The sequence below is a fragment of the Branchiostoma floridae genome, chromosome 2 (genome assembly GCF_000003815.2).
Source record: "Branchiostoma floridae strain S238N-H82 chromosome 2, Bfl_VNyyK, whole genome shotgun sequence".
NCBI classification, from domain to species: domain Eukaryota; kingdom Metazoa; phylum Chordata; class Leptocardii; order Amphioxiformes; family Branchiostomatidae; genus Branchiostoma; species Branchiostoma floridae.
Window position 1 is genome coordinate 2,279,600 of NC_049980.1, and position 27,807 is coordinate 2,307,406.

The following is a 27,807-nucleotide window of genomic DNA, read 5'->3' on the forward strand; positions in this document are numbered from 1 at the left end:
GAGCAGGGCAAGTATTCCACAGCACCAATCAGAAGCAGCGACACATAAACCGGTCTTCCCCAAACCAAGATGGCGGAAGGAGTTTGTGACTTGTGAGTGTATCCTGATTATGTTTGTCATTTCCTCTCTTGAAATGAGAACATCTAAACATCTTTCTAGAGCAAAGGTGTTTCTAGACAGCTCACTGACTTCTAGGAACGCGGTTTGTGCCTCGCACTTGCAGAGAATTCGGTAATATGGCGTTTGTAAGAAAATGTCGTCTGCTAGGACTGTGTAGCAGAAGACTGGCGCACGTGGCGAGAACAAAACATCAGACTGCTTCCTCCCTGTTTACCCCAGACTTTGTGCAACAATACCATCCTTGGGGCGTTTCTGCACGTTTCTCCAGCTCAGCTCACGAGTATGGGTTTGACAGTACGATTTTCGCTCTGTCCTCGGGGCACGGGAAGTGCGGGGTGGCGGTGGTGCGGGTCACGGGGCCACACGCGTCATCCGCCGTACGGCTGCTGACCAGGCGCCCGGTGCTGCCCGCGGTGAGACGAGCGGCGCTGAAGAGACTGTACGATTCCACAGGAGAGCCACTTGACAGAGGCTTGGTCATCTGGTTCCCAGGTACATATGAACGTTTGTTGTTGTTGTTGTCTCTGTAATCCGCTAGGTTCGTCGGATAATGGTCACATGTGCTGTCTTATTCTCTCTCACTCAGTCACTGTGCTTCTCCTGCTTTTTCCAATTGGTCGACACTCAGCACACATCTGTCGGTACACTTTCTCTTGTCTTCTTCATTTCTTTCACATGTGTATGATCTTACTTCACATGTGTGTTATCACTTTCCTGTCATTTAAAACGTTTCGTTTCTAGGATGTAGTCCATCATTGCTTTTTGCAGCCTCTCTGATCCTTCTTTGCTGACGTTTGGATTGGTGCATCTGATTATTAGATAGAGATACATAAATAACGGTTTTATTTCTTTTATTCGTTGATGAATCCTTATATGGATTTGGGGCGACGCCCCAGAGGAGAGCCTAAGGCGTAAATGGGAATCAGGCAAGTCACATACCGCAGACATGATCCGATCGCGCACGAGTAGTCAAAATCGCGTCCAACAGCAAACCGGTTTGAGCTACATTCAGCAGCACCCTCCCCTTGTCGTTGTCATCGTGCATGATCTTTGTACGGAGCGGTATCTCCTCATCTGTCCAAACTCACCGATTCTACTTAATATTCCAGCAAAGCTGTGTTTTTTTTTTAAAATACCTAAATTTTCATATGACCATGTGACCCATGACCAGGTCAATATGCGAAGTAAGCCAGCTTGAAACCACATTTCCACTGTAATCGCGAGTCATGTAAGCCACATCAAAACTACCTACCAGAGGTGGTTCACGGTTTAAACAGCTTCAGTGTGACTTCGACCGTTCAGACTGGGCCACATGAATCCTGCTTCAGTGGCTTCGTCTTGAAATCCGATTTGCAAGGCTTAATATAAACAGGGTCTAAGTAGGACCCTTTTCGCACTAAAAAAAGCAAGCGGATTAAACGTCGAATCTGTTTAAACTGCAAGGATCCGGATAATTTTTTTCACATTCACAGGGTACCTGTAATGATTATAATTAGTGAGTGCAAGATGTTACAGCTTTGGGCATGAGAAGAGCTCTCATACCCGGGATGAACAACAATGGCGAGTCAATTGACGATCTGAAAAAAATGGACACTTCTGGGGTTATGGACTGTACTACTGGGGTTACAGACACTACACAGGATACAAACACTACTGGGGGTACATACGCTACTGGGGGTCTGGACAGCACTAGGGGTATGGACATTACTAGGAGGGTCTGCATGGGGGGTCCCGGCAACCATTTACGCCGAATTCAGAAGAACCCCCGACGTATTACGCTAAATCAAGGAAGGCAATTATGCTAAATTTGGTGGCCTCACTACGAATTACGTAGATAGTATGGTTATCCCTACGAATTACGGGAAATAAAAATAGGCTGCCTAAGCGTTACATAAATGAGCATGCAGACCCTCTACTACTTAGAACTAGGGGTACGGATACTTCAGGGGCTACGGACACTACAGGGGTTACTGTGTCTGTACCCCCAGAAGTGTCAGTAATAAATAATTACTGAACACTTCTCCCAGGGGATATTGAAAATAAAGGGGGTATGGACCAGGGCTCTAGCCAGTGTCCGTTTTTCCGTCAATTGACGGAAATTTGCTGTGTGTGATGGAAAAATTTTAAAACAAATCCGTCAACTTTGACGGACAAAAATCTGATAAAAGCTCCTTGGTGGAAGCTACAGGTTGCTTGGGGACGCCGTCCACGGCCGTAAAAGCCACACACTGTTTGTTTTGCTATTGTTATGATTGTTGACAATGTGTGTCGGTGCCATTTCGCATACGATAATCTCATTAAAACCCGTTTTTCAAGGTCTCAGTTCAGTCTAACTCCTGGAATAGTGTTTTCGCGACAATGGGAATTGGCTGACGGAAAAAAATGTCGAGCTGGCTAGAGCCCTGGTATGGACACTACTGCTGCTCATCTTTCCTCCCCATCCTTGCTGCAGGTCCACACAGTTTTACAGGAGAGGACAGCTGTGAGTTCCATGTCCATGGTGGTCCTTCTGTGGTCACCTCTCTCCTGCAGGCCCTGGGGAACATGGAGGGGCTTAGGCCTGCGGAGGCCGGGGAGTTCACCAAGAGGTTTGTTTGTTCGTTCAAGATGGCCCCTTACTGTAATTTTCTTTCTAGTCTTTAAGGTGACAATTAGGGGTGGGTACCGGTACAAAAACTTCAGGTCCAAGTCAGGTTCAGGTCCATAGGGTCTGGTCCAGGTCCGGACCTGAACCTGGACCTTATTCAGTATGTGAAAACTTGTGAATGGACAAAACTCAAAACAACTGTCCATTTCGCTAGAGAGAAATCTGTTTTGTGGAGTATTTGACTCCCACTGGCTTTTTAAAACCTACAAGCCTCTCTACGATTGGCTGTAAACCTTGGTAGAAATGACTATAGACTCTAAGCTACTTCGCTCGTTTTTTTCTTTGACCGGTAAGCCCCAAAACGTGTGAATGCCTGATCATATAATCTATTCATTTTCCAATAGGTCCAACATCCGGTCCACCTAATTTTTTCAAGTCCGTTTTTTCCGGACCGGTCCGATAAGAAAAAACGGTTTTGTATCGGTACACTGTACTGGTACCTATCCCTAGTGACAATGTATATACCTGAGAACCACAATGTACTGAGATGAAGTAGAGAAAGTGTGAGTGTGTTCAGGAATCTTTCTGCATTTGTAGGCAAATGTCCATCAATTGACTTACCTCTTGTCCTCCAGGGCGTTTCAGAACGGGAAACTTGACCTGACGGAGGTTGAGGGTCTAGCTGACCTGATCCACGCCGAGACAGAAGCGCAGCGGAAACAGGCACTGCGCCAGATGGAGGGTGACCTCAGCAGACTGTACTCTGATTGGTCTAGGAGATTACTGAAGGTAGGGTGCAGCCTAAGCAGGCTGTTATCCAAAAAAGTCTGATTGGTCGCTCAGCAGGCTGTACTCTAATTCCCTGATATCCTTTGATTGGGCTAGATAACTGAAAGTCTGCTTAGGTTGCCTATCATGCAGTAATTTTCTGTATAGAAATCTGAGACTTAACAAAAACAGACTGTCCTACTTTTGTAGCTACTAGTAGAATCTATGACAAGTACATAAATATGTAATCACTGCTCCACCTCCACATAATCATTGTCAGCACTAAATGCCTTCATTTTGAGCATCGTATACCTGAACTGTTAAGTTGAATCTTATACTACAGTTATAGTATGTGGGGAAGGACAACCTTCAGTATAGTATGTGGGGAAGGACAACCTTCAGTTAAGTATGTGGGGAAGGACAACCTGTTAAGTTGAATCTTACTACATGTATTTACTGAGGTATGTGATTTCTTGCAGTGTGTTGCCAATGTGGAAGCATACATAGACTTCAGTGAAGATGAGAACATTGAGGCTGGTGTGCTGGATGATGGTGAGGAAAATCATCTCCAAGTGTTTTTTTTAAATAATATTTAAGTAATATAATAATTTTAGTAATATTTGTAAGGCATCCCAAAGATGTCCACGTTCAAGGTTCAAGGTTGTAAGCAAATGCAGAATGTTACCTTCACATGTTGTAGTCTAACACTGGCAACTGTTTTGTTCATTCTTATTTGAACACATTTCTAAATGTAGTGACCCTAGCCCCTCTAGATCTGACATTTGCTACATTATGTAACCGAACACCACATGGTGCCTGCTACTTTACCGGTTACCATGGTGACAGCCGTCTGGTCCAGGTCGTTGACCTTATTTGTGCGGAGAAGAAGAAGAAGAAACAAAGCAAAAACAATATGTTCCCTTCTGTGAAGGTAACATAAAAAGACCAATGAAAGTGCCTGAATTTAGTATTGGCAGATAGACTAACCGGGTCAGAACTTTTTCAACCTTTATTTTAAAAAGGAAGGTCACAGAAACCCAAAACTTGAACTAGATGTTGTCATATTCTGCTTGTTACAGTGGAGAGGGAGGTGTGTCAATTGAGAGAAGAGCTGGAGCGTCACCTTAGCGACGGTCGCCGTGGTGAGAGACTGAGGAGTGGGGTGCAGGTGGCCATTCTGGGCAAACCCAACGTGGGAAAGAGCAGTCTGCTTAATGCTGTGTGTAAGTATGGAAAGTGGCTATAGATAAATCAGTGTCTGATACACATTCTCTCTGGAAAACTGGCTTGTCAGAAACTGACACTAAAGGTACAATATGTCTATTGAACATGAGTATAAAAACATGCAGACTGAAGTATTTACTTACAAGAAACTGTCAAAGTTTGTTGGATTTACCATGATCTGAGAGTGTTCCATTTTGAAGGGAAGCACTACATGTACCTGCCTTCATAATATGATGTGTTTTCTGGACTACATTCTGTGATGGGAGTATGTAAAGGTGGCCTCTCACTGCACTTGGGGCACCGATGCGGCACTGCGGGGTTCGATCATTGCAACACTTTTTTGTTATTTTTTCGATTTTTGATAAATTCGTTATTGCATAACACGTAAAAGTATTACTTAGAAGACAACAAAATACACAAAACGGAAGAAAATTTGTTCTTAATCTCTGAAATTCGTTGAGTCATCTATGAACCCCGCAGTGCCGCACCGGTGCCACAAGTCTAATGAGAGTCCACCTTAATACGTATGATATTTTGAGACAGGATTGTACTATATTGTGGTGGGGCATAGCATTTGAGGCAGCAGTGTACTATTTTGTGATGGAGGTACATGTATATTATTTAAGACATGAGTGTACCATTTTTTGATGGGGTTAGGCCACAGCAAGTAAATTTTATGGATGACATCAGCGCGCGCATTAATTTTTGCCTGATTTCAGAAAAAAAAAGTTTTTTCTTCTGCAGGGATGGTCAACATTACAAAATGAGCAAATATATTGTGTTGTAGCCTAATGATTGTTCTTGTAAAAGTGACACTTGCGAGGTACCTAGAACTGTAGTTGTAGAAATGAAACTTATTAGATAGTTGTAAAAGTGACACAAATATGGAAGCTTGGTGTGGTTACCACTAGTGTCACTTTTACCACGCCAGTACGTGTCTTGAATACAGAAATGAATGCCTTGTTGGCTCTGATACCATGTTTTGTCCTTTACTTCTTATGACAGTCATCACACCTTTATGGTGCCTTTTTTTGAAAATGTAGCCATCTTGCTTTTTTTCACCCATCTTGTTTTTTTTCTCGCCCTATTGCACTGTTTTTGCAGTCTGCAGAGGATGTCATCCATAAAATTTACTTGCTGTGGCCTTAGGGACCGTACGGCGTTTAGTGAGGGGGGAGGGCCGGTCGCCAGAGGGTCGGGTCAAAAAATTTTTGCATGGCCCTCCCCCCAGGTAAATTTTTTTTTGCTAGGCCCTCCCCCCAAGACAAAATATTTTTGCTTGGCCCTCCCCCCTCCTATCAACTTTGAAAAAAAATATTCAAGACGCCAATAAAACACTGCGCTCCCGCATTCGGAAATGTCCTTTGCGCCATACTTTTTCATGATTTTCATCGAGAAGCAGATCTCTCACCCCTAGTAAAAAAGGAAAACAGAATGGCTCAAAATATCTGCTTAATAGAGGCATAAATATTTGCTTTATAGAAGCTATTTCATTGTTTTGATATTAAAACAACACCTAAAAAGCATTTGTACCTGGATTTCTAGTAGATTTGCGCCACGAAGCGGCGCGCGCCCCGCTCCCTAAATTTACGTATTGCAAGCTCGCGGGCCTGAGCGGCTTGACGGAAACTATTTTCAATTTACATATATTTTGGACTTTTTCTTGGTTCTGTGGTGGTAATAACCTACAGTAAATCGTGGGAAAAATGGAAACCAAAACGACAGCACGATTCGACTTCCAAAACTGTAGTGGGGAGGGGGGCGCCGACGCGTGACGCTGATTTTCCCACGGCGGGGTAAGGTCGGTCGCCAGCGGGCGTGAGACCGCAGACTTGCAGGAGATATTTTAGAAATGCCACGCTTTTTTTGCCACGATTTCCTGCATTGCTTTTTTATGGGAAAATTTGCTGGTTAGATGACATTTCTATGGAAAAAAATACGAGGGTTTCAAGTTTTTGAGAACGACGTTCCGAACACCATGTTCGGCGCCAAAGGCACGAAGAATCGCAAGGTAGGTCCGGGAGAATTTTGAAATCTTGACCCTCTTAAAAGCTATTTCCTTCAGTTTGAGGAGATATTTTGCTGACAAACAAAGCTAACTTTAATAGCATTTCAATTTAGAAATACAAAATTAAATCCCCCCCAAACACATTATCACGATGTCGGTCATCAAAGGCGCGAGGCCGGTCACGTCAAAAGGGATCCAGGGAAATTTGCAAACATTTACCCTCGAGCTCTGAAACGCCATTTCTTACATTTTGAGGGCAATAAGACAGGGGTACATTTTGCTGGCAGACTAATACAGAGTTTAATAACATTTCTGTACGCGAAGAAGGTTTTCGAGGGCGTCATGCATAAGCCCCGCCCCCTCCCTTTCGCATTTTCACTGTGTCCCGAGCGCCAACCTCGGGCGATCCCTTGCAGAGGTCCAGAAAAATTTTGAAATCTTGACCCGCTGAAACGCCGTTTCTTGGATTTTAAGGGACATATTTTGCTGGCAGACCAAGCTATTTTTTTTTGCTTGGCCCTCCCCCCAAGTAAAAAAAATTTTGCTAGGCCCTCCCCCTGGCAAAATATTTTTTTGCTTGGCCCTCCCCCCCCTGGCGACCGGCCCTCCCCCCTCGCTAAATGCCGTACGGTCCCTTACATTGTTTTGAGACAGGATTGTACCATTTTAAGACAAGGTGTTGTGTGACCTCCCCTCCCCAGGCCAGAGACCCGCCGCCATCGTCACTCCTGTCGCCGGCACCACCCGGGACGTGGTGGAGTCTGCCGTGAACCTGGGCGGGTACCCGGTGTTGCTAAGCGACACGGCAGGGCTGCGGGAGACGGAGGACATTGTTGAACAGGAGGGGGTACGGAGAGCCAGACAGAGGTAGGACAGGAGGGGGTACGGAGAGCCAGACAGAGGTAGGACAGGAGGGGGTACGGAGAGCCAGACAGAGGTAGGACAGGAGGGGGTACGGAGAGCCAGACAGAGGTAGGACAGGAGGGGGTACGGAGAGCCAGACAGAGGTAGGACAGGAGGGGGTACGGAGAGCCAGACAGAGGTAGGACAGGAGGGTTGGGGTGCTTCTTCTAAAATCTCTGGAATAGAAATATCCATAGTCCAATGCTTTCTGGAATAGAAATATCCATAGTCCAATGCTTTCTGAAAATGCATTAACTATCTATGGTGGATCGAGTGATCAAGTTTCAAATCCCAACCACAGTTTCTTACATTTTACACAAGCTTGTACATGTGATCATGTTACCTTGAAAGTTCAAGTGTTCATAGTCATTATAGAACTAGTTTAACTGTAATATCCAACACAAAAATTTTCGACTGAACAGCACCAGTCTTTGTCAAGGAATGAACAATCCACTGCTGTCGTGACGTCACGTTTTGCAGATAGAATATGACTCAGTAAGCAGTTGTGGGCACCATAGACTTCCTGCAACTTATGATTCACTCCTTACTGAGTCCCGTGTTTTATCTACATAACGTGACGACAGCAGTGGATTATTCATTCCTTGACAAAGACTGGTGCTGTCTAGTCGAAAATTTGGGTGAGTCCAATTTTTGTGTTGGAAATTACAGTTAAACTAGTTCTATAACATGATCACGTTGATATAAACACTCTGCGATGTATATGACTGTGTTTGTTTAATCTCCCTCCCAGAGCACAGCAAGCTGACATCTCAGTCTTGGTGTTGGATGCTACAGATGTCATGGCTGCCGTATCCCGGCAACCAGGTCACTACTTGACTTTACAGCAGTACGTACAGGATCACATCCCTGACCTCGGCCTACAGGGCACCACGTTTGACACAAACGACGGGACCACCAACCCAACAGACTCGTACCTTATCGTGGTGAACAAGTCAGACTTGGTGGATGCAGGAGGAAGTCTTGGGACTCTCCTGGCGAGTTCGGAGCTCGCAACCGAGGGGGACGGAGCAAGGGACGGCGATGTGTGCGTGATGTCGTGTCTGACGGGGGAAGGCATGGATGGGTTCTTACAGCTCCTGCAGCTCAAGGTCAAACTCATGTGAGTGTCTATCAACCTTGTCATGAGTGTTTCTAATTAGAAAATGATTGGTCAGTGCTCCAAATACTTTTTTCAGCCAGGTTACTCAGGCAGCAACCCGAGTTAGAAGCTAACCTGGCTTCCAACTCGGGTTGCCCCACTTTAAGTTAATATTACTTTGTTCAAATTAGCGACTTATCCATGATCTTTTCTTCAAGTTACATGTTGCTACTACTGTTTTATCTCATAGATAAATAAAGAAATAAAAGCTTACACATGAGGTGGAAGCAGAGCACTGTTCTAACTGCAAAATTTAATGTTGCGCACTGTGCTACCTGTGTTTAGAATTATGTTGCGCCAAGCAAAATGTGGTTGCATTTGTAAGAGGGCAAGTGGATATTTTGAGCACTGTTGGTCTTCTGGAGGAAAGTTTTCATTCCAACATTTAAATTTTGAAAATGTTAATGGCCTTATTGACGTGTCTTCTGTTTTAAAGGTGTGGGAACCCCCTGGCAGGGAACCCGAGTTTCACGCAGGCTCGTCACAGGGCACACCTGACCGCCTGTTTACAGGCGCTGACATCATACGCGGGAATGTGCGAGCGAGACCTGGTGCTGGCGGCGGAGGAGCTGAGGACGGGTCTGAGACACCTTGGGAAGATCACAGGGAAGATGGGGGCAGAGGAGATACTGGATGTCATCTTCAGGGACTTCTGCATCGGGAAGTGATGGACACACATATGGGACTTCTGTATACCTTCAAAATATTCTGAGAAAGAAACAACAGGAAATTCCTGCCCTGTCCTATTTGCCAACAGCAAATTTTGTTGGCCCCTCATTAAAACATGAGAGATCAAAAAACATTAAGAAAGAGACATTATTTATTCCAGAATTAGCCCATGTGAAACCTTGTCCCCTATGGGCATGCTGCTAACACAGACTGTTAACAATAGTATATACAACTTTGCATAGAAAATACATACCTTAACCCCCGCTATACACGTCTATATATAAAGATAGCAGTGTGCATATGTATATGCATCATAATGAAAGATCTAACAAATGTTACTCCCTCTTTTATAGGTCTAATAATAATATAATATAATTTCTACATTTCACTCTGTGGAAGCAAAACTAATAGTTTAAAACATGATTACTGCTTTTTTACAGGAGAAACCTGGAAAACTCTGTTCTGAAGACAAAATAACACCCATAATTGGTTGTACCCATGTGTAAACCTGTATCTGTTCTACAGGTGTAATAATTACACACTTTATATATCTGAGATATTGTTGGTAAATTTGACTTTGTACACTCTCTCAGAAACCATGTACTTGCAATGACAGTACAGTAAAACTTGTGACATCATGACACCATCCTCTTCCATGAAAACCTACTGGGTTCTTTGTGTGATTCTGTGTGAGTATGGGAGTCCCTGTAAACTAACCATGATGGCACCCTGGACACTGATTCTTTGATTGTAAAAGTTTTATCTGATATAAAGCTGAAGGTAACAGGTATAAGAAAAGACTCTCACTGCTCTCCAAGCAGAGGTTAGGCTCCAACTGTTTTTTAAACATTTTTAGTCGTTTTTATCGGGCTTTCTATTTTGTATTTTATCTTGCTGTGTCAAAAAGTTTGGCTGGCGTACTTCAAGAAAAATGACGAAATAGAAAGCCTGATAAAAACGACTAAAAAAACAGCCGGAGCCTAACCTCTGCTTGGAGAGTAGACTCTCACCACTCTAGCAAGTATAACAAATCAAGCTGTCCAATCTGTTAACTACAGAATTCTGCTTTCCACAATTTTAGAAGTCCGAATGAATCTAACAGCTAATGCTCAGCACAGATGTTAATTCCTGACACATGGTAGATTATAAGTCAATGTAGAACAACAGTAACAGCAGAAATCATGTCCTTATCCTTTCATAAGAATGATAAAAGGTAACTCTTTAGTAAGGCGTATACATATCAATACTAATCATATATTGCAACTGCATGACGTACAGCACCGACCCCACCACCAGTCTTATATCAACATTACACTATGTACAGGGTTGAACCTTCTGGCCCATATTCTCACCATGTAAAACCTCTCGTCAGGCCAAACCAAACCAGTCTTTTGTTTCCTGTCCTTAAAGGCTTTATAAGTGAACCTGGTAGCAAAAGCTTTGTACAATTTCGGGGATGCATAAATCGCACTGGTAATTTGTGTACACGCAATATCAACAGCCATTAGGCCAGGAAACAAGGAAATGCATTGGTTTTGCCTGTAAATTTTGTCTTTTTTCTATTTTCTTTGAATAATGCAAATATTACTGAAGAAAAGCTATCAAACCTTACAGGAAATACTGCAACAGCATGAAAAAGTGAAAGAAATTTACAGCAAAATGAACCAACAAAAACTGTAGACCTTTAAGCTCTGCAGTGAAAAAAAATAACATGAGATTTTCACCTTACTGTAAAATGTAAATGAAGATAGACGAGTTTAACATATAAGTGGCATTAACCAATACTGGGGTAATTTGGTGGTAGCACTGCTGACACTCACTATTCCCATCTATGGTAATTTCATTACAGTGTGTTTCTCCACCACATATCACTATTTCAGCTCCAGATAAATGCTACCTTCCAATACAAAAGTATTTCAAATGTACCACCATGAAGGAACCCATAGACTCAGGGTTCAATGCTTCAATGCTTCACCACTACGAAGCAACGTGTCATTCAGGAATATCCATGAAAATTATATCAAAGGACAGTACTTGAAGTATTCAACACAATTTCACTGCTTCTGACATGATTGGAACGACAGACACTTAACGTGCAATTTTGCAGCCACTTAGACCCAAAGTTACAAATTCCGAGTGATTCAGTGCACTAAAACAGCAACTTGTGCAAAAGTTTAAGTTTGTTTACTGGTAACTCTTGATCATCTGTGGGTGCTTCAGTGCACCAAATCAGTAGTGCAGGTTTAAGGCATCTGGGAATGATAATGGCAGAAATGAAACACCAACATCTCAGCACCTGTCTACTTCACAACAAAGCCTCCAACAAAATTCACCAAAACTGTCGAGGATGACCGCTGTAGCAGCAATGTGTGCAACAAACTTACATGTAAATGGGAAAAAAATGTAAATCTAATGAAAGTAAATAATGCTTACACATACATATTGGAGAACTCAGCTTGAAATCATGGTAAAAAATGCCCTAAGGACATGGCAGAATTTTCAGTTACCCTAACCCTCAAAGTAAGTTTGCATGTGAATTGGAGTAAAGGTCTACCACACCAGTACTGATTGGCCCTGACTCTTGAGGGTTTAAGTTTGTGTATCTGCAAGTTGATGACTTCAACGATTTCACTTAGTAAACAAGGAACTGTCCTCAAAAAGTTTGCACTACCCAGACAAATAAGATACTACATTCTACGACTCCCCTATCAGAACTATGTTGTAACTTATTGCCAACGCTGTTGCCGCACAGTTGCTGTGGGTTGGTTTCCATGACAACACGTTTCCACAATGACGGATCACATGGGTGCAGCCACCTGTACTCCTTCCTCCACCCCTGGCATGCCTGCATCTGCTGACAGGGAAGACAATGTTAGAGACAGAAGGGCAGCAAACTTCATGTTTTTCAGAAGGACCATCTGTGGCCACAAGAAAATCATGATTACTAGTTCAAAGAAGATAACTGGGATGGATTATCATGTAAAACACTGCCGTACCATGCATCTGTACATCTCCCTTCTCCTGGTCCTCAGGCTCCTCCTCATCTTCTTCCTCTTCTTTGTCATTGTCATCGTCATCTTCGTCATCACCCTCATCTATGTCATCACCTTCCTCCTCACCTTCATCACCCTCATCACCATCACCTGCCAACACACCATCACCATCCTCATCACCATCCTCATCACCGTAATCACCCTCATCTATCCCAGCATTCACAGCCCTATCTACATCACCATCACCGTTAGCATCATCACCAAAAACACCCTCGTCAAGCCTGTCATAGTCAGCATCATCACCCACTAGCTGTGCTTCCCCCTGCTCATCCTCATCATCCTTGTAGTTATCATTCTCATCATCCAAATCATCTTCTTCTTCATCATCATCATCATAATCATCTACAGCATCCCCATCACTCCTTTCATTGCTGTTTCCTAGCTGGTAACCCTGATCATCCTCCTGGTTTACTTTTACCACTTCCCCACCATTATCATAAAAGATCCCGTCCCCCCTTCCCTCCTGCTCTTTTTCCCCCTCCCCACCATGGTTCGAGTATGCCCCCTCCCCCTCAGACAGGTTAGTGCCTCCACCCTGCTCACCATCACCCCCCTGCATGTCCAGGTCTCTGTCAGCATCCGCCACCTGCGGGACGATCTGGTTGTCATGGTAATATTCCTGCACGCCCTCGTTCTCTTCCTTGATGATCTGGTGGTTCTGTTCTTCTGCAGCCTGCTCGTCGTCAGGAATCTCGTTGTTGCCGATGTGGTCTTCATCCGCGCCTTCGTCATCCTCATTGTACTCTACATTGTCACCGTCTCCACGCTCACCTTTACAGAAAAATGTTATGTTGTTACTTCTCATAGAGTGGAAGCTACTACAAGGTGTAAGCCACCAGCTCTGGACTAGTCATTACCTTGCAAAGATGATGCCCTAATACAAGGTGTAAAACAGTATTGTTCTTGTTTAGTTCTGTCATTCGTCATTACATATTACAGATACTAAGCTACTACAAGGTATAACACACCAGTTCTGTACAGAGATGGTAACTGCAACTGCCAGGTGCAACACCAGCAGCATCTATTGACTGAGTGTACTAACTTTTGACAGGCTTCTATAAAAGGTGTGGCAACCATGTTGATTGCCTACTGTATATTGTATCACTGTATCTTTCCTTCGTATCACTGACATTATAGATCACAACATGCTCTTGACTATAAGTTAACTCCATATTAAACATTTACCAGTATGTGCAGGGCTACACTTGGAGAAACAGTGTTTGAGAGATCTTTAGAGGTATGCAGTTTAGCCACGCAGGACGCATTATGCTGGGGGACATTGAATTGGAGATACACACGTTTTAATGGTGGAATTATTTCTACTTTGCATGTTAACATTACTGCATTTGAGACAGTTTTCTATTTACCTTCCTGTAGCTCCTCTTCATTGTCCTCCCCAGCATGCCCCCCCTCCAGATGTTCCTCCTGAACCAGCTCGTCTCCTACATGTTCTCCTAGAACCCCCTCCTCTGCAGCATGGCCCCCCTCAAGGTGCTCCCCCTGTTCCTCTGCAGGACCCCCCTCCTCTGCCCTCTCCCCGGCATCACCCCCCTCCTGGAACATGGTGTCCTTAGCCTCCTCCTGTGGGACAGGTGAGAACAGGTGAGTCCAGGTGTCCACACAGGGGTTTCTAAAATACACAAGATGGTAGCAGACTAGCTTTTCAGCTTCTCCCTCATATCTTACAGCATGCGGGATGCTCTCAAGAGACTCAAGCATTCAAGAAAAAACAAGTTTTCATGTCAGTTGGTTCCTTGACTATAAGTCATGGACGGGTAATAACAATGTCCTATTCTAATCAGCTGATACAGGGAGGTTTAAGCAACATTGTTTCATCCTTTTAGTAATATACTGTCTACTACCATGTTAAAAGAGTCATTCCATTGTAAAGAATTAGAATTTGTAGATTACATGGCTACATTCATGAATTCTTCACAGCAAGCAAAACTGAATTAGTATTTCTTATTCAGCAGTGCATGTATAGTGCCCGGGACAGATCCAGAAAGTTCTACTACTAACAATATTTACACCTTCAATCTAAACTGTTACAGCCCTATACTATAGGTACGAATACGGCAGGAGGGAGGAAAGGTCCACACAGTGCAGTAGGAAGGGGGGCGGTCTTACAGGCAATGAAACTATGGTGAGCAATAGGTGTGAGGAAAGTTTGGCAGGCATGTTTGAAAAACGAACAGGATGTTCAGTACAACAGAAGTGAAGAGGTTTTTCTCTTGCTTGGCGTATTTCTTAATCCACCACAACTAAAGCAAAAAGGGAAAAGAGGGGGTAGAAAGAAAATGTACTAGAAAGATTTAAGGGCATGTCAAGGTTCAGACAAATTGATGCACATAAGCACAAAATTTCACTGTCGAAAAAAGGTACTCTAGTGCTTTTAGGAAGTAACACATTTTGATCAAAAGCATTTTTCTGAGTATATCCTTGAAACCCCTGGTTTTCAAGCCTCAACTAGATGTTGAAAGAACGACCAAGCTACTTCATTATGACTTGTAAAGGTGCTATAAAGCCCCTAAACAACCTTTCTGGTACCATGCAACAGTTACTGTTATTAGATAGAAATGGCAAGATAGACTGTATCCTGTGTTCCAGAAACTTGCAGTCAGCACGGCAAACATCTGTGATTTGTTAGGGCTACTAACAGCAGATGCTGTGGTTAAAGATCATAATGTTTCCTGAAAGCCAGCATTCCTGACAGCCTCCCACCCTCACCGACAGTGAACACAGGACCAGTGTGCCTGTCGGAGAAGCGGCATCAAGCCTGACGGGAAACATCACTTCTCTCAACCCCAACATCTGCTCAGAGATGATGAGAAGTGAGGAGTGGTGGTGTATGTATGAGCCTTATTGTGAGAGGTTAGCATAAGCCACAGCACGCCTGCACACGGCTGGACCTGTGGTTGGTCCCCTTCCTCCCCATCACCATATACGTAATCCTCAGCACGATCTACAGCTTCCTCATCATCATCATCATCATCTTCATCATCATCTGCATCTACAGCATAATCATCCACCTGCTCATTCTCTTCCTGCTGTCCTTCCTCCCCAGCCTCAGCAGCTTCACCTGCAGGGAACAGAGGAGGTTTTTATTTAGCAACATTCTGTAGGATAGACTTGTAACATACTTTATGTGACAGTCATACACTGTACATAGGCAACGATAACATTCGATACGGGTGTTAATGATCTGGTGACAACTTTCCGTATTATTAAGGTTCTAAGTTGTATAACACTTTCATCAAACAAATCAAATGCAGGCGCAGTTGAATATAAAAAAAAACCACCGGATTTGGACTGGAATTGCTGTCGTTACAATTTTTTCTTCAATGACACCAAATTTTCTCAACTTTTGGAGCCATTTTGGAGTTTTCTCCAGACACAGGTGTCACCTCCAAGAGGATGAACTGAACTGAACTGATGACATAAGTAAAATACCCTCTGTCCCAGCCCTCCCACAGGGCAATCCTATCCAAGGTCAGGCCAATACTTCAGGTGATACAGAAAACACTGTGATGTATTCTATATGTACATGTTCATCATAATATGTCTCACAGCACAAAAATCGATTGGCTGACCAGTCTGTGAGCTCTATGGTAGGAATATGTTCTCCAATCATAGCATTGCGATCGAACAATGTTTGTGGGTGACCAAGCCTAGCAATGGAATTCTTCTATTGTTCTATTTTTCTGTGTTCACCAATGCTTGATGCCATGACTTTGAAAAGTAGTAAGAAGTATACCAAAATCTTAATTGGAAAAATTTGCCCGATTGGGTAAATGAGGTAGGACATGTGCATGCCTGATCAGCACTTTCACTTGCCCCGGGAAATCAGGCAAACAAACTTGTCTAATCTTGCCTTCCCAGAACACCCTGCACTAGGGGTGTGTACCGGTACAGTGTAATGCAAGGTTACCAGTTTACGTGCAGGACCAGTTCACGGTCAGTTATGGGCAGGTGCAGACTTCGAGGTGAATTGTGAAAAAGAAAATTCTCTTCAGTAGGCAAGGAGTACGTCTATAGCATCTATGGGCATGCATCTTATTTATGATATATGTTTGCATCCAGCAAAGCAGCCGACTAAACGTTTAAAAAGCCTGACAACAGTTTAAATTGACGCATGGGATGGTAAAACACTGCTATAGATGGCCCGGTTTTAATCGTAATTCTCAATCGCTAACTTCGTCCCCTCTTTCTAAATCCTACAAACTCTATAACAATTGTAACATCGTCTGAAACCAAACCTGCAGTTCTTATCTCAAGAATTCATGGTGATTTTATGTATGTTATCCAAAGGAAGTCTTAAAAACTACATGAAAACAAGTGACTGTCGTCGCCGAGCCGGTAGTTTTCGAACGCCATGTTGCATCACGTGACTGTGCAGTTCAAGCTTGTGCACTGGAGGGCAGGGCAAAATCGCTAAGGGGCGCTGTTTTAGCCTAATTCATGTGGGGAGGGCACGGCGCGACGAAGCCATATGTATACTGAACATTTTAAGGCCAATAACTATCTATACAATCAATAAAAACATATAAATGCGTCGCCGATGTCATGAGTACCATTGGGCAAGTTGTGGAACAGCATGGCGCTAGGGGTGGCGTTCTGTTGGGGCAAAGATGACTTACCGGTAAGTTTAGCGGCGATGCAAAGTGCACGGCATGCCGTCAATGTAAACATTTATCCATCATGTTATCTCAGTGGACTACTTGGGAAACTTTTTATGGGAAATGATCAATTATATGGCCTTTAGAAAAATAACTCCAGAGAGAAACACCCAACTGACCGTAAACTGGTCACCCTGAAAGAATTCTTGGCTGCAGACTTGTTTTTTAAAGAAGCTCGCACGGCAATAAATCCAACAGAAGAAATATGATGCCACACAAAAGTTGATGCAGACCGACTAAGATATCTTCCGAAAGGAGAGTTTTTCATTTCTGCCTGCGGGTTTTCTGTAAAACTGTGTTGTTAATAAATCGACCGTAAACTTGTAACCTTGCGTTACCAGTACAAACTTGTTTTTCTTATTGGACCAGTCCAGAAAGACCGGACCTGAATAAATTGTTTGGACCGGATGTTGGACCTATTTGAAAATGAACAAATTATATGATTCTCACGTTTTGGGGCTTACCAGTCGAGGAAAATAACAAGAGCGAAGCAGAGCAGAGTCTATAGTCGTTTCTACCAAGTTTTACAGTCAATCGTACAGAGGCAGTTATATTTTAAAACGCCATTGGGAGTCGAATACTCCACAAAACAGATTTCTTTGTAGCGAAAAGGACCATTGTTTTCAGTATCGCCTATTCACAAGCTCTCACATACTGAACTACGTCCAGCTTCAGGTCTGGATCTGGACCCGATCCTCTGGACTTGAATCAAACCTGGACCTGGACCTGGACCTGTACCCACCCCTACCCTGCACACCTTCATGCCCCTGGTCACCATCCCCGGGAGGCTGGATGTTCACCACTCCCTCCTGGCCCTGCAGTTCTGCTGCATTAGCAGCGCCCCCTTGCTGCTCCTGTTGATCTGCCAGCTGCTGCTCCACCCCATGGACAGCCTGATGCCTGGGTTTACAACACAAGCAACACAACAACTCAGTAATATCTATATTACTTATATTATCTATATTATCTTTCCTAATAGTTCAGTCTAATACCAGCTGTGAACCTTGGACTTACTAGAGAAAAGTCTTCAAATGCCTGTTGGACTTGGTACACACAAGTACATGAACATAACACTAAGGGACTATCACTATCAGTACATGAAGACAGTTTCCATTCAGGACATACTTCTCCATCTGTCCTGTTACATTTTGCACATCGTGCAATTCACTCTGGTTCCTGGCTTCCAGCGACCATGTCAGGCCACTGATGATTGGCTGTTCCTGTGCGGCTGAAATGTTTCCACGCCATTCCATCTGTGTTGAGTCCAGAATACCAGACAAGTTTTGAAGAACGCCCATCTGCGTCGTATCCGACAAGTTTTGGTGTCCTTCCTGCTCTGTGATGAGGAGTGGTGCTGACATGTTCCTACTTGAGCTTTCCCAAGCATTCCTGTGTGTGGCATGCAGTACCAGATTGATGATGCAGATCGGGCATACAGTGAGGTTTGTTTGTTTGTTTGTAGAGATGATGTGTGGTTACACGGGACTGTTGTCATGTTTGGCAAAGCATCCTTTACACACCGTACATCCTTAAAAAGCTCTTTTTCACATTTCTATTCAGAAATCATAGATTACAGAACATTGTAAGCTATCTGCACTGCTACTATCTAACCATTGCTAACAATTCCATACCCTAGACACATAACAGCAGTCACATTAATCTGTCAAATTCCAGCATACACAGCTTACACTTAGCTTGATTAAATCTCGCTTATAGCAGCCTGCCCAACATCCACTGGCCTCCTAGCCTGATTAAATCTCACACATAGCAGCCTGCCCAACATCCACTGGCCTCCTAGAAGGGGCCAGTTACAGCCCCGGACAGCAGAGTTTGTGTAACAAAGACTACTCAGTACTGAACCAGGAGTAAACAAGCAGGCTTTTGAACTTTTCAGGAACTGTTGCGTGCATTGTTTACACTGTTTCTGTGGTCATTACTACACGATTATTGGTCTCTCAGTTTCTGTGCCATCGCGAGAAAATAATACTTCAAAGAGACATAGAGAGGGTAACTGATAGCAAGCCCCGTGGGATTCTACTCCCAGGGTACGAGCAATCCGTCACAACTATATATTATGATTTTCATATTGACAACAACAACTGTTATTCAGCAGGCACTAATAGTAAAGAGGGTCATCAGTGGTAACAAAACTAATGGTCAACACACTGGCGAACTGAAGATAGCCACAATCAAAACACAGCACAAAAACACATCAACTGGCAGCAGATCCATTCTACTGGTCCACTACAGACAGTTACGAGTTATGACATTCTTTTAAACTTCTGGACCGTTGTTTTGCACATAAATGATGGTAAAGTACAATGATGATGAAAATGGATGAATGAATGAATTTCTTAATAAACCATTATTACTGATGACCCTAAGCATGTTGGCAGAACAGGCTAGAAACCACCTTCAGTACATCCCCAAATGGGGGCTGTTGGTATCACCAGTGAAATCCATCTTGCTGTGCCTTTGGGTGTGAGCACTTTCAGAATAGGGGTGAAAGGGTGTGCTGATACATATTTTTTAACTGGTGCATGTTAGGAAGGCCCCTGAAATAGCGTAACAAAGCCTGGCACTGTACTTAAAAGAGCTGTATTTTATGACATGCTGGTTGTCATCAAATGACAGTTTATCAATTTGTTCTTTATTCACTGTGATTATGGTTGTGTTATGTAGGATTCCTCAAAATTATGATCACTGCCCTCCCTCCCACTGCTTTATTAGAGACAAGAAAATTGATTAACTTGTCACTCCAAAATGCAATCTCCACTCCACTCAGTCCCGTAGCTCAGGTGGCCGTAGGGGCAGTAAGACTGTTCACAATCTTTGAGAGCTCAAAATTACAATTTTATGTTGTACTTTTTGTATTTCTACGCATTGGAAGTGATTCGCCCGTTGACCCAGATTCACCGTCCATATGCGTTCTGTGAGCCGTGTTGGTATGCCTCGCGCATCGGGTTATTGTAAAAATCTCAGTGTTACGATTTTCTTTATATTTTGCTTGATTAATCCTAGGTGCATTCTCTTTCCGACAATATCAGTCATTTTTGTGACTAAACTATAGGTGATGGGTTTATTTCCATGTCAAAATGGCCCTTTTTTTGCATACTTTTTTACGTGAAAAAAAATTTCCTCCCCAAAAATTACGAAAAGTGGAGAGAGTAAAGAAACTGAAACCCGGCTATTCTTAAAGCTGGAGTGATACCCTTCATTCCCATATATGGCCTTTCTGCTTTAGATTTATTTTCTTGAAGAGACGGCTTCTCGACTTGATGGTGCATAGCCTCGATTTCTGAACCCAAATAAACTGGGGTGTGCACCGTGAAGCACTATATAAAGAATTTTCATACCACAGCTAGATTTTTACTAACAGATGGGCTCTGAAAAGTGATGAATTAGAATGATGACAGATTAATATGAACTGCCATTACATGTACAGTACTACCATAGAATATTTACATTGGCACTTCTATAACATTTTCAAAACTTACCTACCCTTCCCTATTCATCTACTCAGATGCATCACTATATAACAAAGTATAAGGTCTTTATTACAACTGCAAATCTTGGCGGCAGTTATTTTTGTAATGACCACTACCACCACATGACACCATGAATAGGCATCATGTATTACTTCTGTACTACAGAATTGTTTTGATTGCAAACCTAAAACCCTGCAAAAATCTCCGACTATGAAATAAAGTCTATTAAGCAAAAGTAAATGAATTTACAGTAACATCATTATTCAGGTAGATCAGATATTGGGGTTTTCTTGGGTACCAAGGCTGTTCTGACCTTGACATCAACAGCAAGGTCAGGGGTCAGGGTTGCCATGAAAATTGGACTCACCTGATATTAGCTGCCAGGTTTTGCTGGTTCATCTGCACCACCCCCTGCTGCAGCTGCGCCCCCTGTGGGTTCTGGTTGGGAACTTCAAGTCCTGCAGCTTCAAGGCAATCAATACATGAGTGTCAGATGCTTCAATCAAAATAAGCTATTCCAACAACAATTAGCACTGTTCATGTAAAAAAAAGACCACAATCAAAAAGACTACACCACATCTGAACATAATTCAAGATGCATGTAGCATTTGTTCCTTTGACAAACAGTTGTTCTGTGTGATAATGCTAAGTTGTTATGCTGGCTGACCAATCCAGATCATTGTATCATTGTGACCTGATAACATCTCCTGTGTACAGTTGTGCCGAAACTAACTGCAGTGAATTCATATTTCTGCACTGCAGAGTACAGGGCCTTACCTAACTGTGGAGCTTGTTTCTGTGCTTCGTACAGAGCCTTACCTAACTGTGGAGCCTGTTTCTGTGCTGCAGAGTACAGGGCCTTACCTAACTGTGGAGCTTGTTTCTGTGCTTCGCACAGGGCCTTACCTAACTGTGGAGCCTGTTTCTGTGCTTCGTACAGGGACTTACCTAACTGTGGAGCCTGTTTCTGTGCTGCAGAGTACAGGGCCTTACCTAACTGTGGAGCCTGTTTCTGTGCTTCGCACAGGGCCTTACCTAACTGTGGAGCCTGTTTCTGTGCTTCGTACAGGGACTTACCTAACTGTGGAGCCTGTTTCTGTGCTTCGCACAGGGCCTTACCTAACTGTGGAGCCTGTTTCTGTGCTTTGTACAGGGGTTTACCTAACTGTGGAGCCTGTTTCTGTGCTTCGTACAGGGACTTACCTAACTGTGGAGCCTGTTTCTGTGCTTCGTACAGGGACTTACCTAACTGTGGAGCCTGTTTCTGTGCTTCGTACAGGGCCTTACCTAACTGTGGAGCCTGTTTCTGTGCTTCGTACAGGGGCTTACCTAACTGTGGAGCCTGTTTCTGTGCTGCAGAGTCCAGGGCCTTACCTAACTGTGGAGCCTGTTTCTGTGCTTTGTACAGGGGCTTACACAACTGTGGAGCCTGTTTCTGTGCTGCAGAGTCCAGGGCCTTACCCAACTGTGGAGCCTATTTCTGTGCTTCGTACAGGGCCTTACCTAACTGTGGAGCCTGTTTCTGTGCTGTAGAGTCCAGGGCCTTACCTAACTGTGGAGCCTGTTTCTGTGCTTCGTACAGGGCCTTACCTAACTGTGGAGCCTGTTTCTGTGCTTCGTACAGGGCCTTACCTAACTGTGGAGCCTGTTTCTGTGCTTCGTACAGGGCCTTACCTAACTGTGGAGCCTGTTTCTGTGCTTCGTACAGGGCCTTACCTAACTGTGGAGCCTGTTTCTGTGCTTCGTACAGGGCATTACCTAACTGTGGAGCCTGTTTCTGTGCTTCGTACAGGGCATTACCTAACTGTGGAGCCTGTTTCTGTGCTTCGTACAGGGCATTACCTAACTGTGGAGCCTGTTTCTGTGCTTTGTACAGGGCCACAACTGTGGAGCCTGTTTCTGTGCTTCGTACAGGGCATTACCTAACTGTGGAGCCTGTTTCTGTGCTTCATACAGGGCATTACCTAACTGTGGAGCCTGTTTCTGTGCTTCGTACAGGGCCTTACCTAACTGTGGAGCCTGTTTCTGTGCTTCGTACAGGGACTTACCTAACTGTGGAGCCTGTTTCTGTGCTTCGTACAGGGCCTGCAGGTGGCTGTACCTGTCTGCAACCTCCCGTAACTTCCCGTCACATTCCGCATTAGCAGCTTCCAACTGCTGCTTGCACTGCATGCTGGGTACAGATGGGGTAAGCAACAACCATCAGGGCTGGAAAAACTGGATGCAAATGCATTTTTGTGCACCAAAACTTGGAGCCATGCACCCAAATTTTTACTGTGGGTGCACTGTTGCAACTAGATATTTCTGTAGTGCTTTGTACGACCAGGTAATTTGTACATTAGTATAGAGCATATTTGTAACATTCATATCAGAGAAACTAATAATACCTTTATTGTATTAGAAGTTATGGAATTTTCAAATTTAAGCTGTGAAGAGAGGCATTGAGGTTTGTACCCAACATTGTTTCCATGCACCAAAATGTTCAGGTTAACTGCACCAGTGCACATTTTACCTAAAATATATTTTGAGCAGAGAAGAATTATTATGTTATTGGCCATGGCTTTCACAAGATATTTGCCAGGAAACCTTCAAGACTACAAACAGGGCTCGAAATACCACCTGCATATGCAGATTAGTGCAGGTAAAATTGGAACTGCGGTATTTCTGGTGTCTACCTGCACCTAACCTGCACTGGGCAATGTAATGGGTATATACAGGTTAGTGCAGGTAAAATTGGAGCTGTGCAGGTATTTCTGGTGTCTACCTGCACCTAACCTGCACTGGTCCATGTGTATGTGGGTTTTATACATGAATGTCATATGATGTAGGTGTATGTGGATTGTTATTAGCTGTATTGACTGTTAGCACCTATATTAAAAGTATAAAAGAAAAATAGCAATGGTTCCTGAACAATGTTAATATGATCCATATTTCCTAAATTCATAGTGGTGCAGGAAAAATTTGTCTGGTGCAAGTAATTTTCAATGTAAGTAATTTTCAATGTTACCTGCACCAGTGCAGGTATGCAGAAAAAAAGTATTTCAAGCCCTGACAAACATACTAACCTGGTATACTCCAATTTTTCCTGTACTTTCCTGTCATTGTCCTGCTGCTGTTGTTGTATCTCTTCGGCCAACGCATTGTGCTGCCCCTGTAACTCCTGGAACCGAGCTGGACAAACAAACAATAAAAATGTTGCCAAAGTAACATGACGTTCTATAACCACTAACACCTAAGAATTTACAGGAGTTGTGCTTACGGTCTCGTTCTTGTATTACTCCGAGTAGGCACTCACAAAGAAACCCTTCCAAAATATAAATGGGACCCCAAAATCGTGTGTTTATATAGATGATAAATTGCCTTTTATCCCCCCATGTCATATCGAAGGATTTGAAATGGAAGGTTGTGTATTTCTGACAGGATCGGGTGGAAAAGTTTCGGCATTCTGGCGATTCTCGGACGTGTACGTTTGTTTGTCCTGAGTAATGTGGTCAGCGGGTCACTGAAGGAAAGCCCCACTTTCTGGATAGTATTTATGTGCAGTTATAGATGTTATAAAAATCGATTCACCGGTCGGATTTTGAGGACATTTTTTTTATTGATTACTGGATAAGTGCTCTTGCAATAGAAATTAAAACATCTCCAGTAGAACTGTTTCTTTATTGAATTTTCACCCATTAAAGTTGCATATTTAAGCATTATTGTAAATGAGGCAACATAAGTCCGATATGACTTTATGAGACCTTATGGTAGATACAGTCATCTAAGGAGAGGGGGCATTTTTAAAGGGGAGCTAACCCCTTCAAACATAAAGCTTATTATACTATGCTAAATATATCAGTTCAGTTCAGGTCCAGTTTTCACTTGTTTTACATCTGTCTACCATAGTTCTGGGTTTTTCCTCCATTGGGAACCAATGGATCACCACAGCACAAATTCAAATGGAAGAAGAGGCCTGAATTATGATGGACTAAATTGTAAAATAAGTGAGAACTTGACTGCTATTATTAATTCCCCTTTTGAATACAGTTACTGAGTATATAGAAAACCTTTTTGCAAAAGTGCTGTACTATCCCCGTAAGCTCACCTTGTAAACTGTCCAGCTCGTTCCTGACCCCAGAAGCCTCTGCCTCAATGTTTCCCTGCAAAACAGTCAGAACTTTCATATAAACGGAGATAAATATATTGTGGAACTTTTTCCCATCAAGTATGTTTTACGTTTGACTTTTCTTTGTAGTTTTTATCAAAATTATGGGGGTATAAGGGGTGACGGGTCCTTCACTGAAGAGTGACTGTAGTTTTGTACCTAAAAAAATGTCTGCCCTTGTTTGTACTAAAATCTGCAGCTTTTGCAGCATGACCAGTCCATAACCAGTGACTGCTGTTTCCTCACGGTGAAGCTGATTATGTGTGAGGCCAACATGCAGCTATGACAGCAGTACAGATGAATGCTGTATGTTATTGGCCATGATTTCTCCTGACATCATGGCCCAGTCTGAACATGTGGTGCAGACATGGGGACATCTGTACATGATAAAAAATTCTGATAAGTCTGAATCTTCAAGTCAGTAGCCTGGGTACAATCATAAATGAGGGAACTTCTATACTATACAAATGTATGTACTTCATGTGCTTTAAATCTTATGCTACTGGTAATTGCGGTGGGACCGCGTGGCGCAGTGGCAGCATGTTCAGCTCAAGACCGAGAGGTGGCGGGTTCGAATCCGACTGTGCCCTTGGGAAAGGCACTTTACACGACTTTCCTCACTTAACTCAGGTAGTATCTAGCTGCGGCTAGTGGCCTTCGCGGGGCTTTGTGGCCGAGGCAGGCTTAGGGGCATGTTCGGGCATGACGCACCCGCCATGACACACGAGTCACACGATCGGGGGTAGGAGAAACTCCTTACATCCTTGGTCAGAAGTCCTCCTGGGAGTAGGAGACGGATACTCCAAATGACAAAGCTGCATCTGCTGAAGCCGTCTCACACGTGTCATACAGTTAATGTTCTGTCCCTGTGAGACTTAGTGCTCCAGTAGACGAGAGGGTGGAGAAGGAATTGCACACCCCTCCTTCACCATAAAAAGTCATGTGCAGGTCAGGCAAAACAGGTAAATGCCTGTCTGCCTGCTCATCTGTCGAATCGACAGGAGAACCATAGAAAAAAAATTTTAAAAAACGGTAATTGCCAGTGACTTGTTACTACTACCATATTTTTTTCGAATAAAGTACACACTTTTAAAACTTTCCAAAATTGTTGCCAAAGTTGGGGTGAGCACTTTGTTTGAGGTTCTTGCATGGATAAATGGGAAAAAGAGCCTAGAATGTGGTATAAAAGCTATGGTCATGATTTTCAGGTGTTAGATAGCTCTTGTGCTCAGGAAGAAGTGACAGAAGTTTGGGCCCCCTTGCGGCTAGTTTTGGGATGGCAGGGGCATTTTTGTCAAAAACTGCTGAAGAGGATAACTCGAGAAAGGAACAACAGATTATCTTGATTTTTGGTATGTAGGTACCTTAGACAATATTGTATACTTTTTTAAATTTTGATTTGAACTGTTGAGTTCTGTATGTTAGCAATACAACACACCCACCCACCCCACTACTGTGCAAACACTCAAACAGGAACAATGTATGGTGTGGCAACAGTAATCCAATAAATCTGCCCTATTCTCTTGGCTAAAAGCCCTATTCTTCATTTCCCATGTCAGTTTTTTTCCTAATTAAATAGCAAGCGTTCGTTTCTGTGTTACAAGTCCGGACTAATTAACTGTCAGACAAGGAAATATTTCTACTGGACAATGATTATTGAATTCAATGACATTAATTCTGTTCTTCTTCTTTCGGTTAGGCTGCCAACCTCATCTTTTTGAGGATTCTGCAGCCGTGGCAACATGGAGAGGTTCACTGCGCAGACTGAGGGAGATTATATTTGGGATTTAAACATAGACAAGGATGGCGATAGCGCCACCTCCGCTGGGAGGCTATTCCAGTCTCTAGTTGTACGTGGGAAGAAGGCATTTTGCCTATATTGGGTTCTACTAGTCGGTACCTTGTATGCTGCGGGATGGGTCGATCTCGAACTTCTAGCTTGTGGAGCGGGACTCGTTTTGCAGTTAATAGCCAGTTCCCCTGAGTGGTATTTATAAAAAGTGACCAGTCTGGCCCTCCGTCGTCTCTCCTGGAGTGTTGGCCACTCAAGGTCGTGAAGCATTTCGCTGACACTGGAGGACCGTCGATACCTGTTTGACACCCACCGGGCAGCCCTACGCTGGACCGCTTCGAGCTTCGCTATATCCTTTGCTGTATAGGGGTCCCAAACGGGACTAGCAAATTCTAGTAATGGTCGGACTAATGTAACATAAGCAAGGTTTTTTATCTTTTTGGATCCTACCTTTATATTTCTTCTCAGAAAACCTAGGGTTCTGCTGGCCTTGTTGGTGATATTTGCGATGTGCGTACACCAAGTGAGATTATAGGTAATCGTCACTCCTAGATACTTGGCTTCCTTGGTTGAGACAAGAGTGTGACCATGAAGTTTGTAGTTCATTGTTTGGGGGACCCTCTTCCTTGTGATATGGAGTGCTTGGCACTTGTCTGGATGGAAACTCATCATCCAGGTTTGCTCCCACTCAGCAAGACGATCCAAGTCTTCTTGAAGTACTTCCTGATCCCTAGTCGAGCTGATGGTTTTGTGTGCCAAGGTGTCGTCTGCAAACAGACGAGCAATAGACGACAAACTGGTAGGGAGGTCGTTTATATATAACAGAAACAGGGTGGGGCCTAGAACAGATCCCTGCGGCACTCCTGAATCTACTGGTACAAAACTTGAAATTGAGCCTTCCACTACTACCGCTTGCCGGCGATCGGTGAGGAAACTCTGAATCCAGGTCTGCAGCGACCCTGTGATGCCGTAGTAGTTTAACTTGTGGATGAGTAGGGAGTGGCAAACTTTATCAAATGCCTTGCTGAAGTCCATTATCAAGGCATCTGTTTGTCTCCCCTGTTCGAGGTCAACAGACAAGTCATCCACAAGTCCGAGTAACTGGCTTTCACAGGAATGGCGGCGTCTGAACCCATGCTGCTCTTTACATATGATTTCATTTTCTTCTACATAAGACATAATCGTACTAGTAACAATATGCTCCATTATCTTA

At 43.5% G+C, this 27,807-nt stretch overlaps 2 protein-coding genes across 9 annotated transcripts in view; one reads left to right on the top strand and one right to left on the bottom strand.

Annotated features, from left to right (window-relative positions):
- On the top strand, positions 1 to 11,831 carry LOC118403593 (tRNA modification GTPase GTPBP3, mitochondrial-like). The gene is made up of 8 exons (XM_035802347.1): positions 1 to 612; positions 2,573 to 2,708; positions 3,343 to 3,496; positions 3,955 to 4,027; positions 4,555 to 4,698; positions 7,409 to 7,574; positions 8,362 to 8,730; positions 9,206 to 11,831. Exons 1-8 carry the CDS (start codon positions 237 to 239, stop codon positions 9,435 to 9,437), a joined length of 1,650 nt encoding a protein of 549 aa, XP_035658240.1. The 5' UTR covers positions 1 to 236; the 3' UTR covers positions 9,438 to 11,831.
- The window catches only part of LOC118403543 (glutamic acid-rich protein-like), a 21,132-nt gene continuing 2,896 nt past the window's right edge, over positions 9,572 to 27,807 (bottom strand). Inside the window, exons 2-12 of one of the 8 annotated variants that reach the window (XM_035802295.1) lie at positions 24,743 to 24,797; positions 23,721 to 23,826; positions 22,704 to 22,828; positions 21,023 to 21,113; positions 18,293 to 18,556; positions 17,910 to 18,067; positions 15,401 to 15,570; positions 13,859 to 14,072; positions 13,035 to 13,262; positions 12,435 to 12,581; positions 9,572 to 12,292 (exon numbers count right to left, since the gene is read on the bottom strand). In XM_035802295.1, the coding sequence (XP_035658188.1) occupies positions 12,237 to 12,292; positions 12,435 to 12,581; positions 13,035 to 13,262; positions 13,859 to 14,072; positions 15,401 to 15,570; positions 17,910 to 18,067; positions 18,293 to 18,556; positions 21,023 to 21,113; positions 22,704 to 22,828; positions 23,721 to 23,826; positions 24,743 to 24,797 (1,614 nt within the window). In that variant the 3' untranslated portion in view covers positions 9,572 to 12,236. Of the gene's footprint in view, positions 12,293 to 12,434; positions 12,582 to 13,034; positions 13,263 to 13,858; positions 14,073 to 15,400; positions 15,571 to 17,909; positions 18,068 to 18,292; positions 18,557 to 21,022; positions 21,120 to 22,703; positions 22,829 to 23,720; positions 23,827 to 24,742; positions 24,798 to 27,807 lie in introns of all 8 variants that reach the window. The other 7 variants (XM_035802280.1, XM_035802303.1, XM_035802287.1 and 4 more) reach the window with 7 other exon arrangements.

Bases quoted from the DNA above. Each gene is read 5' to 3' on its own strand.
- LOC118403593 (XM_035802347.1), top strand. From the start codon at position 237: ATGGCGTTTGTAAGAAAATGTCGTCTGCTAGGACTGTGTAGCAGAAGA. The intron at 4,028-4,554 runs GTGAGGAAAATC...TGCTTGTTACAG, and splicing joins GGCTGGTGTGCTGGATGATG to TGGAGAGGGAGGTGTGTCAA. The intron at 4,699-7,408 runs GTAAGTATGGAA...TCCCCTCCCCAG, and splicing joins CAGTCTGCTTAATGCTGTGT to GCCAGAGACCCGCCGCCATC.